General features: G+C 39.0%; 1 protein-coding gene across 1 annotated transcript in view; it reads right to left on the bottom strand.

Moving 5' to 3' along the window:
• Positions 1 to 17678, bottom strand: part of tbkbp1 (TBK1 binding protein 1) — a 50260-nt gene that overhangs the window by 10006 nt on the left and 22576 nt on the right. Inside the window, exons 2-7 of the mRNA XM_016469225.1 lie at positions 12532 to 12773; positions 7039 to 7164; positions 5170 to 5274; positions 4369 to 4513; positions 1926 to 2125; positions 1097 to 1158 (exon numbers count right to left, since the gene is read on the bottom strand). Of these exons, the coding sequence (XP_016324711.1) occupies positions 1097 to 1158; positions 1926 to 2125; positions 4369 to 4513; positions 5170 to 5274; positions 7039 to 7164; positions 12532 to 12756 (863 nt within the window). The 5' untranslated portion in view covers positions 12757 to 12773. The remainder of the gene's footprint in view (positions 1 to 1096; positions 1159 to 1925; positions 2126 to 4368; positions 4514 to 5169; positions 5275 to 7038; positions 7165 to 12531; positions 12774 to 17678) is intronic.

Genomic DNA, 17678 nt, shown 5'->3' with positions numbered 1-17678 from the left:
TTTCAGTTTAACGCGTTAAAAATATTTAACGCAATTAACGCAGGGACGGGGCTAGGGTTGGCCACCTCACTCACAACTGCTGCATCTGTTATATATATATATTGAGAATAATTGAGAATATCTATATTTACACTGAGGTGACACTCTCGGGTTTATGGTTGACAAGTTGGGACGACACCTTTTTACACACAGAGACTGCTAAGTCAATTTAACCGGCAAGGCTTTAGCTAGTTTTCCATCCAATAATTTATCATCTAAATGTTTAGCTGATGGAAATGCCATGTATCGATGCAACTTCTCAAGTGTTGATGACTCAACGATGATTTAAAATCAAGACTTCACACTGATGTTGACAAGGTCAACATACTGGTTAATAATTGTACCTGGTTAACACAAAAAAGTTGCCATTAAAACTGATATAATCTGTTAAGTTAAGTTTAGTTAAGAAAAAGAATATAACATCCACATACAGTATGTGAAACAATTAGGGATATCAATTTCAGTTAAAATAAACCTGAACACTGTGGAGATTATTGAAACCCCAGATCGTCTTTTGCCTGTTCTTTAGAATCAGTGTCTATGAAAATGAAAATATTTTTTCTCAATAAACCCCTCCATCAGAAAACAAGACAAAAACATTGAAAACTACCAGCATAAGAATGTCTGAGTAACTGCATATAAGGTTTTGGCCGTTTTCTGTTAAATCACGACTTTTACAAGAACCAGCAATTCAAACAGAGGGGGAGTAGAGTGTGAAACTGTGAGGTGCAAAAGAGAATCCCCATTTCACTTCAACACAGATTACTTTCAGTTCACCTGTATTCTCTTTTGCGTCAGTTAAGAGAACACTTTAGACCACTTCTGTGAGAGAGAATACTTTAGACCACTTCTGTGAGACTGTGATCTGGAGGCTTGCCAATAGCTATACTGCCCTCTACTGGCAAATATCCATTGCCCACCCATCCAAAGGAAACTAGCCATGCAACTGCAGCAAATAATATAGCGGCAAAATTTAATCAAATAGATTCACAAAAGCAATAACTTAAAAGTTAATATGCACAGCTGTAAGCTTTAAATCAATTAAACAGACACGTACTGTTCATCTCCAACTTTCTTTATCCACTCCACATCACACTGTCCACATGTGGAACTCACATCCTGTGCAAAAGAGCAACATATCAGGCTTCAAACTTTCTGTATATTACTTATATGCAATCAGAATTATATGTGAACCTACACACCTTTTTAAAAGTTGGGAGAATTTTAATGTTTTTGAAAGGTCTCAATTCCGCATTTATTTGACCAAACATTCAGTCAAGACACTAATATTATGAAATGATTAACAAGTTAAAATAACAATTTTAATATATTTTAGTAATTTATTCCTGTGATGGCAAAGCTGAATTTTCAGCAGCCATTACTTCAGTCTTCAGTGTCACATGATCCTTCAGAAATCATTCTTAAATTCTGATTTGGTGCTCAAAAAACATTCGTATTGAAAAAAAAATTGCCTTAATATTTTTGTGCAATTTAACATGTCCTTGCTAAAAAATGTAATTAATTTTAATACATTAATTTCAAGCTAGCTAACTAACTAACTAACTCTTACAGACTCCTAAACTTTTAAATCATAGTATATATGGCTTGAAATCTTAAATCTGAAGCCTAAGGCAAGAAAGGTCAGGTCACTGCTGGATTTGAGACAAGATTCAAAGGCAAAATTCAGTTGCTATGCCATCAAAGTGAGAATATTTTTGAATGTTTCATTACTTATCACATTTTTTTCCTCTGAATCTGAGAATAGTTGAGACAAAACTGTCAGTTACAGTATATATCAGATTCTAAGATACCTGACTTCAGGCAAAAACACATTTTGACTGTAGTTCCTATTTGAGTCTTCAAGCATGTGTGTGTTTGTTACTGACCCTCTGTCTCTGGTTGCTTTGCAATTCTCTCAGTTCTTCCTGTAACCTCTCACATTCAGCTTTTAGCTCCTCCTCCCTCTGACACGCCCCCTGAGCCTCGTGCCGTGCCCCCTCTAGCTCCGCCTCCAGACGCTGCAGTTTGAGGTCAGAGAGGGTGTCCAGACTTCGGGAGCTCTGTAGGGTCATGGGGCAGTCTAGCACTAGAGATATAGGACGGTTATTATGACCAGACAAGTCAAAAACATTGCGTCAATGAATAAAAATCAATGTTCTTCCAGCTAGGATAGCAGACTTGCACATTAAAAGGTGACAATTAACTCCCTACCTTTTCAAAGTTTAAGTGGAGTTTTAAGTGGAGACAGAAATAAATTGATTATAATGTTAGAGGAATATCAATATATTTCTGGTGTTCCTTAAACATCCTGTCATATGAGGCTGCAGACAAATTGTCCAACAGCATGTCTTTGAAGCAACAGATCTGATCTCATCTGTCACTCAAAACAGACCAACAAATACCTCATTTGTGTTTCTTTATGTTACGTAATGGGAAATTCTCTCCTTCATCAGCCAAAGGGAACAGACGCCAAATTACAAATGTCTGGACAGGAGGTTTGGTGGCCGCCTCAGGGCCAACATTGTTAACAGGGCTGAAATACAACCTAAAGTCCCCCTACACACGTCCTTTACTCCATGTAGCTTGAAGATGGAGAATGCAAGACTGAACTCCTTCCTGTCAGAGCGTCCTGCTCCTCACCCCCGGCGTGGGCATGGTGATTCAGCAGCTCATAGAAAAGCTGTCCTTGAGCCAGCAGGTATTGTGACAGTTCAGCAATAAGCAAGCTGAAAACACACACCCCTGCACGCCTACATCTCACACCAAAACCGCAGTGAAATGATTTTTATTCTTTTTTTTTCATATTTGCATGTAATATTTGTATTCATGAGCACACACAAAATTGACATCATTCTTGTATTATTTTCTGACAGGGTTACAGAACATCTCTGTTGCGTAATTTACATAAATACATAATTTGCTTGAGTTCTCTGGGATTATTTGACTCCTGTTGAGCGCCTTTGAATTTGACTGAAACATTTTAGATCCCGGAAAGGGGTCACAGGAGAAAACGTGTGACCTTCTTCTCGCAAATATGCTTTCCATTGAGTTACATAGTCTCTTTGTGGTGAGAGTCTTTTCTGAGCCTCAGAGACAGTGAAAGGAAAGAGAGAAAGGAAGTGGGAAATGGGGTAAAATGAGAGAGAGATGCAATACAACACTGTCATCAGGGGAAAAACAAAGAGGACCAAAAGGACAAGAGGATTGTTTGAAGTCCTTCATAGGAGAGGTGCTCTTTGAAAAAACAAAATTAGGCTAGATTGAAAACTAGATAGAAAATGTGATGCATATATATAATGAAAAAGGACACTTCAAAGACCCCAATACACAATCTGTTGTTGGAGTGGAATACAAATGAAGCAGGCACATAAAATGACAAATAATGAACGTGATTGTATGCTAATAAACAACCTGATATATATTTGTGTGTGTATATCTCATTCGGTGTTGCAGAGTTTTCTTTTTCCCAAACATGCTAGTTAATGCTATTAGACTAAAACTTACTGACTTTGCTCATACAGGATATACATTTTTCCCACCTTGTTACACTTGTGGTGTTTCCAGTTAAAACTTACCAGCCTAAACATTGCTTATAAATTTCCCATTTTACTATATATTTATATATACAGTATACAGTAAGTTAAAGTACAATTGCCTTGCATAATATTATGCAAGGTAATTCAAAATGCTTTACACTGGTAGGCTACATCCAAACAAAAAGGCTATTTTTTAATCTGGGGCATACACTCTGAGATTTTTGTTTGATTTGGAGTTGATTTTGTAAATCATATGACTACTTTTTTTTTCCTTGGGCCAAATTTCATCTTTGTGGTGCGCTGTTTGTTGTGCAGTGTATATGATGTAATAAGAGAATATTAACCTTACTGGACTGTTAATTGGATATATAAATTACTGACATGTCCCACATGTTTATTTCACATGTACAGTATGTGTACAACTCTAAACTATTTAGTTTTTTTAATTAGTCTGAACAGAAAAAAAATGAAAACTTATGTTTACAAACCTAATCCAAATCATATCCATATGTGATGTTATTTTTTTTGTTTGTTTCATCTAAGTCTGATCAGACTTCAGATAGGTTTTTTTTGTCATTCAGGACGTGAAACAACTGTAAGATCATATAAAGTGCAATATTGTCTGAATGCACTCACTTTTGTTTCACTCTGTCCTTGTATTGTGACCTATGTGACAATTACTGTGTAGTGAATGAGTCAGCGGTAGTGGGTTTAGGCACACATCCGCAGGTTCTAGGCCACTGAGTGATTTATAAATGAACACCTGCATGCATACAGACAAAACAAGACTTACTATGCGAGTCAGGGCTGTGTAGTTGCAGATACTGCATGTCTTTATTGTGTAGCTGTGTGTTGAGTTTGTGTAGTGAGCTCTCCCTCTGCCTCAGAGCCGCCTCTAAACTGTGGATCCGCTCAACATGTTTCTCCACCAGAGACGTCTGAACCCGGAAAAGAGCGAGAGAAGAAAGAGACAAGAAGAGAGGGAAAGGGAAAGAGATGGGCACAAAAGTAAAAGATTATAAAAGATTAAAAATGAAACACCAAGAGAAAGTACAGAGAGTAAGGCAGGCGATGAGGGACTGATCAAAGGATATACAAGAGCAAAGAGGCCATTACTTCACCATGCAGATTCTTCCGGCATTCGGGTCCATGAGGAATTTTTGTCAGCAATAAAAGATGAGAACATGTAGATGTAACAGCTGATAGCTCGCTGAGTGTTTCAGAGAGGCGAACGGCACAGATGCTCAAACGCTTGCATCATGCAGTTTTCAAAAACTCAATCTTTTTGTCCCAGCCAAATCCATTCGAAGCCATTTGAGACCCGTGTTTAAAACTGAGGATGCAAATGCGCATATATGATTACAGATATCCAGCATCATCCACTTATATGAGGGCTTGGCTGGGTAATATAAGAGCCCAATTACATTCACACAGCCCCGTTAGGACGTACGAGAGTACAAGATTAATCAAATGGACACCTGGTTGGATTAAAGCCTGAAGCACATGGAGAGGCTAATTATCGCAACTGCCCATCCGCTCGGCAGCCAAACTTAGCATGGATGTGGTGGAATGAATGTTTTAGGAGAGTTCTCACCATCTTGTCGAGGTCTCGCTGAAGGCTGGACTTCTCCATGTGGATTTTCTCATAGGCCTGAATGACATCTTCAAGCTGCTCCTCTCGCTCCTTGCTCTTCTGAAGCTAAAGAACACAAACACTCCTATCATTACAAGGACTTTCCTTTGGCTTAATGGCTTTATACACCTGATGATATTTAAAAATCTTGAATTCTCACAGACATTTTTACATTTTACATTAGTGTGTATACGCTCTTGAATTACAATGACAGTTGGGATGTCCTCGAGCTGTATAATAACAAGCTGTTGTAACATTTGGCATTAGGCAGGTGTAATATAAAATATATATTAAAAACATTTGAATATATTTTTATATCATTTTGTGCGTTATTTCTTTTTACTGGCTTGTTTATTACCGTTATGGATTTTATATCTTTCCAGTACGCCAATTATATCAGTTCTGCTGATAGCTGTCTGGTTCTAGACATATGACCTGAATCTCAGTAATTGATTAACTCCTTTCAGTTGAGAAATATTGCCAAATCGAGAGGTTTACGGACCCTTTAAAATATAATTACATAATAACAGGACTCAACTAAGGAAAAAATATTTTTTTTCTTATTCGGCCAGTAGTTCTGAGTGATCCATTTTTACTTTTAGCAATTTATTTTATATTTACTATAAATATTTTTTCAGATATTTATACATCAATGAAAAATAACATGAGAAAAATAAAGGAATAAGAAATTAATATAAAATGATTTTTTAATAAAAAATGTTTCTTTATAAACAGAAAATTTGCAATTATTATTGCAATTTCAATAAAACTTCCGATAACAAAGCTGGTTACAAATTAGCAACAGAAAACCAAACATTTATGTTTACAAGGCAATAAAAATGGACATTACAAGATCAACGAAATGTAAAAGTTGAGCGTCGAAAGGGCAAGTGACTGTTCTGTCAACTGTTCATGTTGCGTACAAGTTTCACTCTTTGACAAATTGCTTGTCTCTGGAAACCGACATGGCGTGAGAAAGAATAAAAACATTACGGTGTTCTGCCTGATATATAAAAATAATAAAGTCAAACAGATGCACTCATGTTGTTCCCTGCACTTTCATTTTAATACAGACACACATAAGCATCTACTTCAATTATAACACACCTCTCTGCAGTGATCCTTTGACTTCACAGATAATAGTAGCTTATTTTCAGAAAAAAATAACACAGCAGGGTATTTACTTTCAATAGCGCTGCATTAGATCTCAGCAAATGCTCATGACTGCAAAGCTCTGGGTGTTGGAAAAAAAAATTGAAGAATGAAAATTCGAGGAGGGCCACAGTCAAATGAGGAGGGGAAGAATAAGGAACGTACACACAAAGTACCAAACGTCAGCAAAAGTGAGGGAGGTGTGGGAGAGAGAGAAGAACAGATGACAAAGAAATCTGGCTCTTTGATAGAAGGAAGGCTGCTGGGTGGCTATGGAAACACATAGCAAGCATCATTAATTAATGAGACGCTTCACCAGGCAATGAGCCGAGAGATGCAGAGAGAGAGTATGATCTTCCCATTTACACTCCACATCACAGCCAGTCAGGAGTGACAATTGAGATCGGGCTTCAGGCACGCAAAAATGAACGCTTGTTCATGGTCTAGATTACGTAAGGCCTTTTGTCATGAATGACTGGGCATCTGAAGTTGTCCTTCTTTACCCTACTAATCGTATTACCTCTCTAATCTTTCCATTTTGTGACGTGTAATCCAGATTTACAACACAATATAGCCAAGTCATAATATAACAAGCGGTTGTTTGAAATTAGCAGAACATCAGATGAAATACAGTTCAGAAAGAGGTGGGTGGGTGTATTTAGGTGTGTGTCCTCTCACCTCGAGGGTCAGAATGTTGACTCTCTGTTGCAGACTGCCATTCTCTGACTGGAGCAGCGCTGTGTCTTTGGGCTCAAAGGAGCAGTAGGAATTCCTGTCATCTCCAAACTCGCTTATCATGGGGAACTGTACACACACATATGCAAACAAGTGGCACAGGGGTCATCACAAGCACAAACTGCCATTGCATAGAATCATTCATGGGTATAATAAACATTGCGCCATTTTTGGAGCAAAAAATGTCATATTTAATAACAGCCTGCAATCTGGTTTAACAGGGCACTGTCTGGACTGGTTTAAAAATGTGAGTATTTAAATAAAGTCATTGTCATTCTTTTTGGGCACAAATATGCAAATAAGGTCTACAGATTATTCACCAAATTCAGCACAATTAAAGTTGTACAGAAAGCAGTTGGTAAACAATTTTAAAACAGATATTTGTGAAAAATCTCTAGCAATTCTAATCTGGAAATAATGGTGTAGGATTTTCTTTTTCACTTAGAAATTGCTATTAAATTTCACAAATAATTACAATAAAATGGCAAGTAACACATTGAATTAAACATGAAATTTTGAAGTATAAAGACCAAAAAAAGACGGAGTATTTTCTTCTAAAATGTACTCTAATAATCTTTTATTTACAACTTCAGAAAAATCATTTTTACAGTGTAAAAGAATTGAGAAAGGCTTTATAATAGGGTAAATAGATCATGATACAATGTATAGTAAAAGGCATTTTTTTTGCATTTTAAGGAGTGGTCAAGTTCCTGTCCTGTTACCCTCTCACATCCCCACTTTCCTGTCTATACTTTATTTTCCTATAAAAATAAAAGTAAAAAATAATAAAATTAAATATAAAATCAAATCAAATTAAATGTACACTTTTATTCAAAAGTTCAGTTTTTCTCTTTTCTTTGCAAAAAATATTGCTTTTATTTAGTAAGGATGCATTAAATTGACATAATAGACATTATAATTTTACAAAAGATTTATATTTTAAATAAAGACTGTTCTTTTGAACTTTCTATTTTTCAAATAATCCTTAAAAAAATCACATTTTCAAAAGTGACACAAATGTTACCACCATTGATGATTATTAGAAATGTTTCCTGACCACCAAATCAGATTTCTGAAGGATCATGTGACACTGAAGACTGGAGTAATGACTGCTTTGTCATCACAGGAATAAATTACATTCAAAAGTTACTTTAAAATGTAATGAAATCACAGTATCACTGTATTTGGTGAGCGAAAAGCATTAAAAATCTTACTAACCACAAACTTTTGAACGATAGTGTATGGCAACAGTGAAAAACAAAATGCTTCTGAAACAGGTTTTTGCCCTCAAATGACCTCCAGATGGGATAAAGTTAGTGAGCAATATATGAATAACCATTCAAAAACATATATACAGCCAGTATTTGTTATGTGTTTCAGGTAATTGCCAGAATATATATATATAGAATATATATATATATAGAATATATATAAATGCGACTTGGTGACTAAGTAATCGGAGGGGTTTATTAGTCAGTTGGTATCAAACAGTCCTTTTCATTTAGAGAGGTCTGCTCTTGTAGGCTACAAGTTCAGCTCCTACATCATCTTCTACTTCACTACTGGCATCAATAGACGCTGTGTGCTTTGATGTGCAGGATCTCATATATTTTTACTCCTACGAGCTTTAAGAGCTGTGTGCATTAGTTCCCCACGTTTAGCCCTTTACTAGGCAGTGAGCCACACTGAACGCAGAACCCTGGAGGCGCGCTCTCTCGCCTTCTGCAAAAACAGCCGTTCTTCAGAGGCTAGCTGTCGTTGGTGCGTATACATGCATATGTTTGGGCAGAGCCAAACCAAAAAGCTTTAAAGATATCCAATCTGCAGCTCCCCAGAGGCCTGGCAGCAGCCCAACCTACCTAGTTGTACTCAAAAATCACATCAAATGAACCAGCAGTTTTGTAAGTTTATTTGCATAGCGCTTTTCACAATATATATTGTTCCATCACGTCCAACATCAACCTATATTAATATATTTAAATATTTCTAATATTGGTAGATAATTTATATGATACCAAAATATCATACATATAGTGTTTCATGATCAATCATTGCTGTCAGCACTGATTATTTAAGTGAAAGGCTACTCAATCATGTTTAAAGATTAATAGAGACGTGATCTACTTTTCTAACAATAGTGTGATCTAAACAGCATCAAGAGCATTTTGTTTTGTGTGTATAAGTGGCTTTGTGAGTTTTCATGTGAGAGCCTGACATGGTAATTATAGAGAGCATGCATACTTGTTTATGTACTGCTCGGCCCACGTGTTAGCTGGGCTATAAATAAAGCTCTTTCATACATGAAGTAGGCACAGCTCTTAATGAGTTCTGTCCAGCCACAGTATTCAGCTGGTGAACACTCGTAGATCACCATTTTTCACATGGAAACTGCAAAGAAACTCCATAATAGTTAAATAAAAGATTTGGCCTTCACTCTTAAAAATAAAGGCGCTTAAAAGGTTCTTCACAGCAATGCCATAGAAGAACCATTTTTGGTTCCACAAAGAACCATTCAGTCAAAGGTTCTTTAAAAAATCCTCTCTTTCTTACCTTTTTATAATCGGAAGAACCTTCTTTCGCCACAAAGAACCTTTTGTGAAACAGAAAGGTTCGTCAGATGTTAAAGGTTCTTTAGGGAACCATTTAGAAAAAAAGGTTATTCTATGGCATTGTGAAGCACCTTTATTTTTAAGAGTGTTTACCAGAATTATTGGCATTACTACTGGTGCAATAATAATAATAATTTCCAGATTTTTTTTCTATTTTTGAAAGAAGTCTCTTATGCTCACTAAGGTTGCATTTATTTGATCAAACATACAGTAAAAACAGTAATATTGTGAAATATTACCATTTTAAAACAAGTTTTCTATTTTAATATAGATTAAAATATCATTTATTTATGTGATGGCAAAGCTGAATGCATAGTTGTCAGTGATGACAACTAGAACGATACAATAATTGACAATACAATAATTTCTAAATGTTTAAAACAGTTGTGTAGCTTTATAGTTTTGTGGAAATCATGGTACATTTCTTTTCAGGATTCTTTAATTAATAGAAAGAACATAATTGAAATATATATTAGTTGTAACAATGTAATAAGTCTTTACAGTCACTTTAATGCATCTTTGAATAAAATACTTGATTTCTTAAATCTTAAATCATACTGACCCCAAACGGTACGAACGGTAGTCTGTATACATGAAAATATGAAAATATGTCTCAACTCTCAATGTGTCTTTTCTTCTGACAGGCTAAGTTGTTTACTTACTGTAGTTATATTTAGGATAAACAGATTAATCAAATCATTAATCTCTCAGACTCATGTTTATGTTTGAGTGTCTCACTTTCTCTTAAAATGGTAGAGCACCACATATTAAAGACCTATCAGAAACGTAGTTTGACTTAGTCTTTCTGGGGTGCATTTCCCAAAAGCAACTCATACGTTCTGTTGTTACCAATAGAGGTAAATGGAACTTGCAATCATAGTTGTCTGATGATGCTTTTGGGAAATGCACCCCAGATCTATTGAACTAGGGTTGCTCGACACAGGGAGTGGTTAGTTTAATTATTGCTTTATGCTCTTAGTGCAATTCTTTGCTGTGTGCTAGCTATCCATATTATTGCTCCCTATGTGCGTCCACTCTGCTCTACTCTAATTAAATGCCCTATATAGTATGTCTGTGACCGTGTCACTGTCTCTGCATTAATGTGAGATGAGGCAGCGAGGAGCAGGAGAAAGGGTTCGGGGCTAACGAGGATGTCTACATCCCATTTTTTAACTGGATAATTATGTCATATATATATGACACTAGCTAGCCTACTAGCCTACACTGGTATACTAAAAACTACAGGTTAGTTTAATAGGTTGCGGCATTTGAAAATGAGTCATTTTGATATTTTAATAAGCTTAATTATGTTTAGCAGACTATTTTATCTACAAGTCTACAAGACCACATTGAAAATCTGGATGTTTTTCATTTAAATCTGGAAATAAGTTGAGATTTTAAACAAGGAAAGTTACATAATAGTAATTTAAGATTCTGCACTATTTCTAGGTCACTAATCAAAAGTTCTTCGTGCTTCCACTGAAGCACAAAATGCTTTGTGGATCATTCTCAAATCAAGCTGGATAACATGATCATCAGGCTTTACACAAACTGGTAAAAAGTGCTGCGGTCATATAAAAGAACTGCTGGGGAATTTTATAGCATTTTCACAAATGGTCTTTAAAGGAATAGTTCACCCAAAATTAAAATTCTGTCATTAATTACTCACCCTCATGTCGTTCCAAACCCGTAAGACCTTCGTTTATCTTCGGCACACATATTAAGATATTTTTGATGAAATCTGAGAGCTTTCTGACCCTGCATAGACCACGTTCAAATCCCAGAAAGGTAGTAAGGACATCGTTAAAATAGTCTAAACTGCCTTTCCCCAAATCCCCACCAGCGAAATTTAAACACGTTCATAAAAGACGGTGGTTGGAGACGTATATGCATGAGGTGAACATTATCTTGATCATTATTTATTGGTTCTCATTAAGACAGCTAGAGCGACACTGAACCTTTTTCCTGTGTTATCTTGGGAGAGGTTATGCCATAGAAAAAATGCTTTACACCGTGAATTTGGAATTTGTGGAATTTGGACCCCAATGTATAATTTAATGATTTTAGAATATGTGGCCTCCATGGATGATATATTCATAAAGTATGAGAGAAATTAGCTATAGAAGAGACAGTGAAGAAGGGTAATGTTAGACACTTTTAGTGTTTTAATCATTAAACATATATTGTACAGTATAAAGGGTGTATAAAGATATTATCAGGACCATGGACCTGTGTTGTTGTGTTTTGCCCCTGTCTTTGTTCCTGGTTTTCCTTATATGGTCTTTTTCCTGTCCTGGTTTAGTTTAATTATGATTCCTGGCACCTGTGTTTGTTAATTATCCCCAGTATTTAAGTCTTTGCCTTTGCGTTCTGTGTTGGTCGGTTCTACTCATTATGTTTGTGTGTTTCCTGCCATTTCCAGTGTGGATGTACCCTGTGTTCCATGGATTAAAGACTATTTTCGTTTATTTGTGCCTCTTGCGTGCTTCCTAAACAGCGAACTGTGACAGATATATTGTACAACAGTACACGTAAAAAAACTGATTTTTTTTTTAAGTTGTTGAATTATTGGAGTATTGGAATATTACAGTATTTCAATCTTTCTACTTAAAAACCCATTTAATTAAATGTGCTACTTGCCATTTCTTTTTACATTTTTCTTTTTCTTTTTTTAATTTGCTGCAATTTCTGAGTGAAAGAGTAAATCCTACACCAATTTCTTTTTTTCAGTGAGCTGAAATCTACCCACACTGCCAGTAGTCACGCCACTGACCGCTGATATCTGTTGCAGTATCTGAGACTAAAGGATCCTTAGGGTGTTTTGTACCTTTATCTCGTAAATCTTGAGTTTTCTTTTGATGTCTGCATTTTCTCGCTCGAGGCCGGCCAGACGGGTCTTAATGTCCTGGTAGGCGCTGATGAGGGCGAAGTGGGAGGCAGAGTACATGTCTTCTGATAAGGGAGAGTTCGACCAGCCCACCCCACAGCCATCTTCTTTAAGACCCTCGTTACCCCCCAGCAAGCCCAACTGGCCCCCGAAGAGAGACTCCATAACCCCTGATCCTCAACCTGTGAGATCCGAGAGAGAAAGAGAATGGTTGTTTATATGAATCAAACATGTGAGCTAATCAGCTTTGGGACATGCACTCTTTCATCTTGAACATAATTTTTCACTTCTTCAACGGTTTTGTTGTCGAGCACAAGCTCCACTTCACCGCACTCAGGATAATTATTTTCTTTCGCAACTATGCTTCTTCTCATTAGTATTGACATCCACACCACTGTGTGTCTGTACAAACCACCAAACCACACCAAACAAAAACCAAAGGCCATGGAGGTTTTCTTTTTCTCACCCACGTGTCCTTTATCTTCTCTGGACACGCTTGGTCTTTTGGTTACAATGTGGACTGACCACAGTCATTGAGACATTATAAATTATTCAGGAAGACAAAGGCTTGAGATACTTGAAAGAGCGGAGCTGCATGACCTGATTCAAGTACACGCTGTGCTGCTAAGAATGACATCACCACCTAGCAACAGTCCCCGAGATCACCTGAATAGCTGCCATTTCTTACAAGCTCTTAGGGTCAGTGAATTTTGTGAATACAGCATTGTGATGACATTAAATTTGCTGGAGAGAAAAATATGCACTTCACAAATCTGCCATCAGTCTAATTTTTTATTGATATGGTACATATAAACTGTGTTCCCAAACCTAATGAGCTGCCTAGCTGTCTTCTTCTAAGGCAGCATCCTAACTGAAATGAAACCTAATAAGTGACAGATTTGGAGTGCTCTATATAGGCAGTAACTCTGTGCGTCATATAAATAGGGCTCCTCACACAAACCACACAGGAGACATGACTCATAATTGATGGCATTAGTTTGCTGTTAGCATGTTGCTAAGCTAACAATGCAATACATAGCTTAAGCAAATATTATATATACTTAAAATTGTATTTGGCCCATTTGTTGTTAGACGGAAATAAATAAATATATATATTACATACATTCATTTCATGTATTGATTATGTACAGTAGCATGAATATAGTATAAGCTATTTCCAAACAACATCACTTTGGACCAATATTAAATTTATGGACAGCCATGTTTGTAGAGGTGTAGCTTTATTACTCCCGTGTGCTGCCTTCATGCTCTTCAGTCCCCAGAGCCCACTGTCCACACCATGACGAATCGCTCCACTGCTATCACCAACACTCATTCACAACAGACAGCACTGCCTCAACACCAAGGCAAGAACACAAACATGGATAGATAACATGGAGTAAGCAGAAAAAACGTAACATCTTCACTGTAAACTGTGTTTCGTAAGATGATATGGATATGCATGCAGCATCAGGTCGGCCATCTGATACAGTACGGAGGTGTGAGGAGATTTTACTGCACACAAAATGAGTCAGATACTCCTTACTTAGTGAGCTATTTTTGATCCCTTGCGTACCAATGCTCAAAAACGTACAAAGAAGCCTTGGACCTCTTCCTGGGTGTTCTCTCGGTTCTACTCTCTCTCTTTCTCTTCATCCTTCAGGGTAATCCAGAAAAACACCCACTCACACCGATACATTTGCTCAGGCATGGCTAAGCAGCATGGCCATGAGGGGAGATATTGCTGTTCTGATGAAGGTGTGAATGTGTGTAGGTGGAAGAATATCACTTTAGAGACATTCCAACCCACTACATTAATACAAGTGTGTTCTCACCCAGGGTTCTCGCTGTGCTGATAAGGAGATGCAGCACAATGTACTTATCTCTTGTGACATCTTTCTTATTGCAAACATCTTGAAAGGTCATGCACATATATTTATTGCTCTGATAATGAAGTTGCTTGATTATCATAGTTAAAAAATGTTTGGCTAAGGCTCAGTGGCCAGAAATGTGTAAACTTGGTAATTCCCTGTGAAATTCTAAAGGATGCATTGTTATGAAAATGTCAATTTGGCTCTTTTTCATACAATAAAAATGGCATTCACTGGCTCTCAAGTTCAGCTGAAATTAGCTTGATGTATAAAAATAAATATGCAATACACATATTCTGTATTAAATATAACATAACGTAACATAATATAATATAATATAATAGTCAGGGAGTCTCAGGCTGCGTTTACGCTTGGCATTAACATGCGACCTGTATCCAGATGTTGTCCACATACACATTGAAAAGACAAGTGTAAACTCGCTTCTGATTGGAAAGTTATCCGATCAGCGTGTCCTGGTCCCGAGGTAGTCGAGGACGCATTGTGATCGGATCTCAGTGTAATGTAAACGGAATCCAGCCATCGTGTCTGCATTCGCAGGTCGACATCACGCAAATCGCCACCCCCTCTCTCCCGATCTGTCGGAAGAATAGAGCGCTAGTGAGACTCGTACATTTATTTTGATTTGTAAAATGTCACGTGACTGAAAATAGTTTTCAAAAGAAAACCCACCACTTCAGGTCGACTTTGCACCGCAGACTTATTTAAATATTGCGCGGGAAATACAGATCTGATCGGTTATCCAGATCGAGAAGTCAGCTGATGTTGCCAAGTGTAAACGCGCTGTGTCCTGATTGACTGATGATCCGATCTGCTTGATCAGTTCACGGTGATCACATGTTAATGCCAAGTGTAAACGCAGCCTCAGTCACCACGTCACCAGCCCCAGTGCACACCAGATCCCAATCACCCGAATTCTGATTGCCTGCACCTGTCTCAGCTCGTTAGGCTCCCTATATCACTGCACTCTCCCCACAGCCTCATCGTCTGGTCTAAAGTTTGCATAGCATTACTAAGCCTGACTACATACCTGCGTTTACTTACCCCTAGATGCTACTTCGCTCCACTGCTCCCGTTCTCCAACGCTCCTTCGCTCCATCGAATCACCTGCAAGAGACAATCTTCTATTACCCTCAGCTAAGAGACTTCCTCGAATTACTCACCCTCAGACTGTTGCCTTTCATCCCGCTGCCCATTTGTCAATAAACCTGGTGTTGTGAGAACTTACCTCTGTGTTTCTGGCCTGTTTGCTGACAGAAGACCAGACCCACAAAATTTGCCTTACAACATGGGCATTCACCTCACCCCTCACAACCCAGCAGACCTTCTTCTCACTCTCTTCCAAGATGGCCGTCCGATTGAGGACTACTTTAGAGTAGTTCCTCGAGCTCTCACATCAAGTGCCCTGGAATAATGTCACACTAAAGACACGTTTTCTGGTGCGGCTTGGATGATCACCTGTATCAACAAGTTCCAGCGGGTGCAACCACATGTTCGTTGCAAAAATATATCGATATTCTGTGGTTGTGTGAATTATCGTATACTGTAGAGGAAGCACTCCAAGTCCGTTCCAGTGAGTAGTGTTCCTGAGCCTGTTCCATTGAAAGAAATTCCCGAATCTGCCATCAATCCCTCCACATGCCTGGCCAATGGCTCCAACCACCCATATCCTTCTGTGTTTCCCCGAGCCCGTAAGTGGGTTTCCAACAGCGCTGAAATCTGCCTCCCTTCCTCCGTTTCCAGCTCCCAGAACCATTCCGGTCCTCAGCCCAGAACCAGCGGCCGCTCCACTCTCAAGGTCGCCAGCTGATTCATTCCCAAGTCCTATGATGACAGCAACTATCTCCTTCACCTCAGCCCAAAAGAGGAGAATGAGGAGGAAAAGACTGTGGGCTCTAGCCCCTGACCAGAGTCGAGAGATGGCTCTAGCCCCTGACCAGAATCGTGAGATGGCTCTAGCCCCTGACCAGAGTCGTGAGATGGCTCTAGCCCCTGACCAGAGTCGAGTGATGGCTCCTGTTCCCACGTCAAGCCCAGAGCGGGCTCCCGTTCCCGAGTCCAGCCCAGAGAGGGCTTCTGTTCCCGAATCCAGCCCAGAAAGGGATCCTGTTCCCACGTCCAGCCCAGAGAGGGCTGCAATTCCCGCGTCCGGCCCAGGGAGGGCCTCAGATCCCAGGTCTAGCCCAGAGTAGGCTCCTGTTTCCACGTCCAGCCCAGGGAGAGCTCCTATTTCCACATCCAGCCCAGAGAGGGCTCCTGCCCTCACATCAAGCCCTGAGAAGGCTGTGGTTCCCACGTCCAGCCCCAAGAGAGGGCTTGTGTCCCCAAGTCCAGCCAGGAGAGGGCTTCTTTTCCAGAAAGCAGCCCGGAATGGACTTCTGAGCCCAGCCCAGAGCCGGTCCCAGCCAGGGATGCTATGAAGCACTGTCAAGAGCATGACAAGCCAACAGGTGGCGATATAATCTCCATAAAGCATAAACCATAAAGCCATGTTGGCCAATCAGAAGCCTGAAAAAGTTTCCAGTAGGCGGAGATAACAGCCCATGCTCCGACGTCACAAGCCAAAATCTCTGGTTTCTCTGTCTACACGATAACACTGCAACCGGAGTTTTTGAACATCTTCACCCTGGCAGGCGTTTTCAAAAATGTTTGGTTTCAGAGACCTGGTGCAGCGTTTGCGTGTGGACGAACGGCCAAACCGCGTAGAAAAAGCTGCGGTTTTAAAAATAACCGCGTTTGTGTGAAAAGGGCCTATGTTCACCGGTTATGGACGTTGAAGTATTAAAACTGACTGTTTATTTTTTGTAAAAATAACTATTGTATTTAAAAAACACACTCACAAGCCAATATTACGTGAGGTCACAGGATCTATATCCTCCTCTGGTCCAATCAGCTTCACATCCTGGTATTCAGACTCGTGATACTCCAGAAATGTGCGTATGTGTGGTTCGTGATGTAATTCCTGCAAAAGACATCCTGAGCCCAGCCCAGAGCCGGTCCCAGCCAGGGGACCCGGAGTCTCCCCCAATAAATTTTTTTTGGGGGACTATACGTCTCTGGCTGTAGCGGCTAGACCAAGTGCCAAGGCCAAGGCCACGGAGGCCGTCCAGCCATGGCCCCCTGGACTGCCTGTTCCGCCATGGCCTCCTGAACTGCCTGCTCCGCCATGGGTCCCTGAGCTGATACCGCCCTGGAGGC

Source organism: Sinocyclocheilus anshuiensis, unplaced genomic scaffold (assembly GCF_001515605.1).
Source record: "Sinocyclocheilus anshuiensis isolate Anshui unplaced genomic scaffold, SAMN03320099.WGS_v1.1 scaffold1572, whole genome shotgun sequence".
NCBI lineage: Eukaryota > Metazoa > Chordata > Actinopteri > Cypriniformes > Cyprinidae > Sinocyclocheilus > Sinocyclocheilus anshuiensis.
Note: the sequence above shows the minus strand (reverse complement) of the source record. Positions and strands in the feature narration are given on the sequence as shown.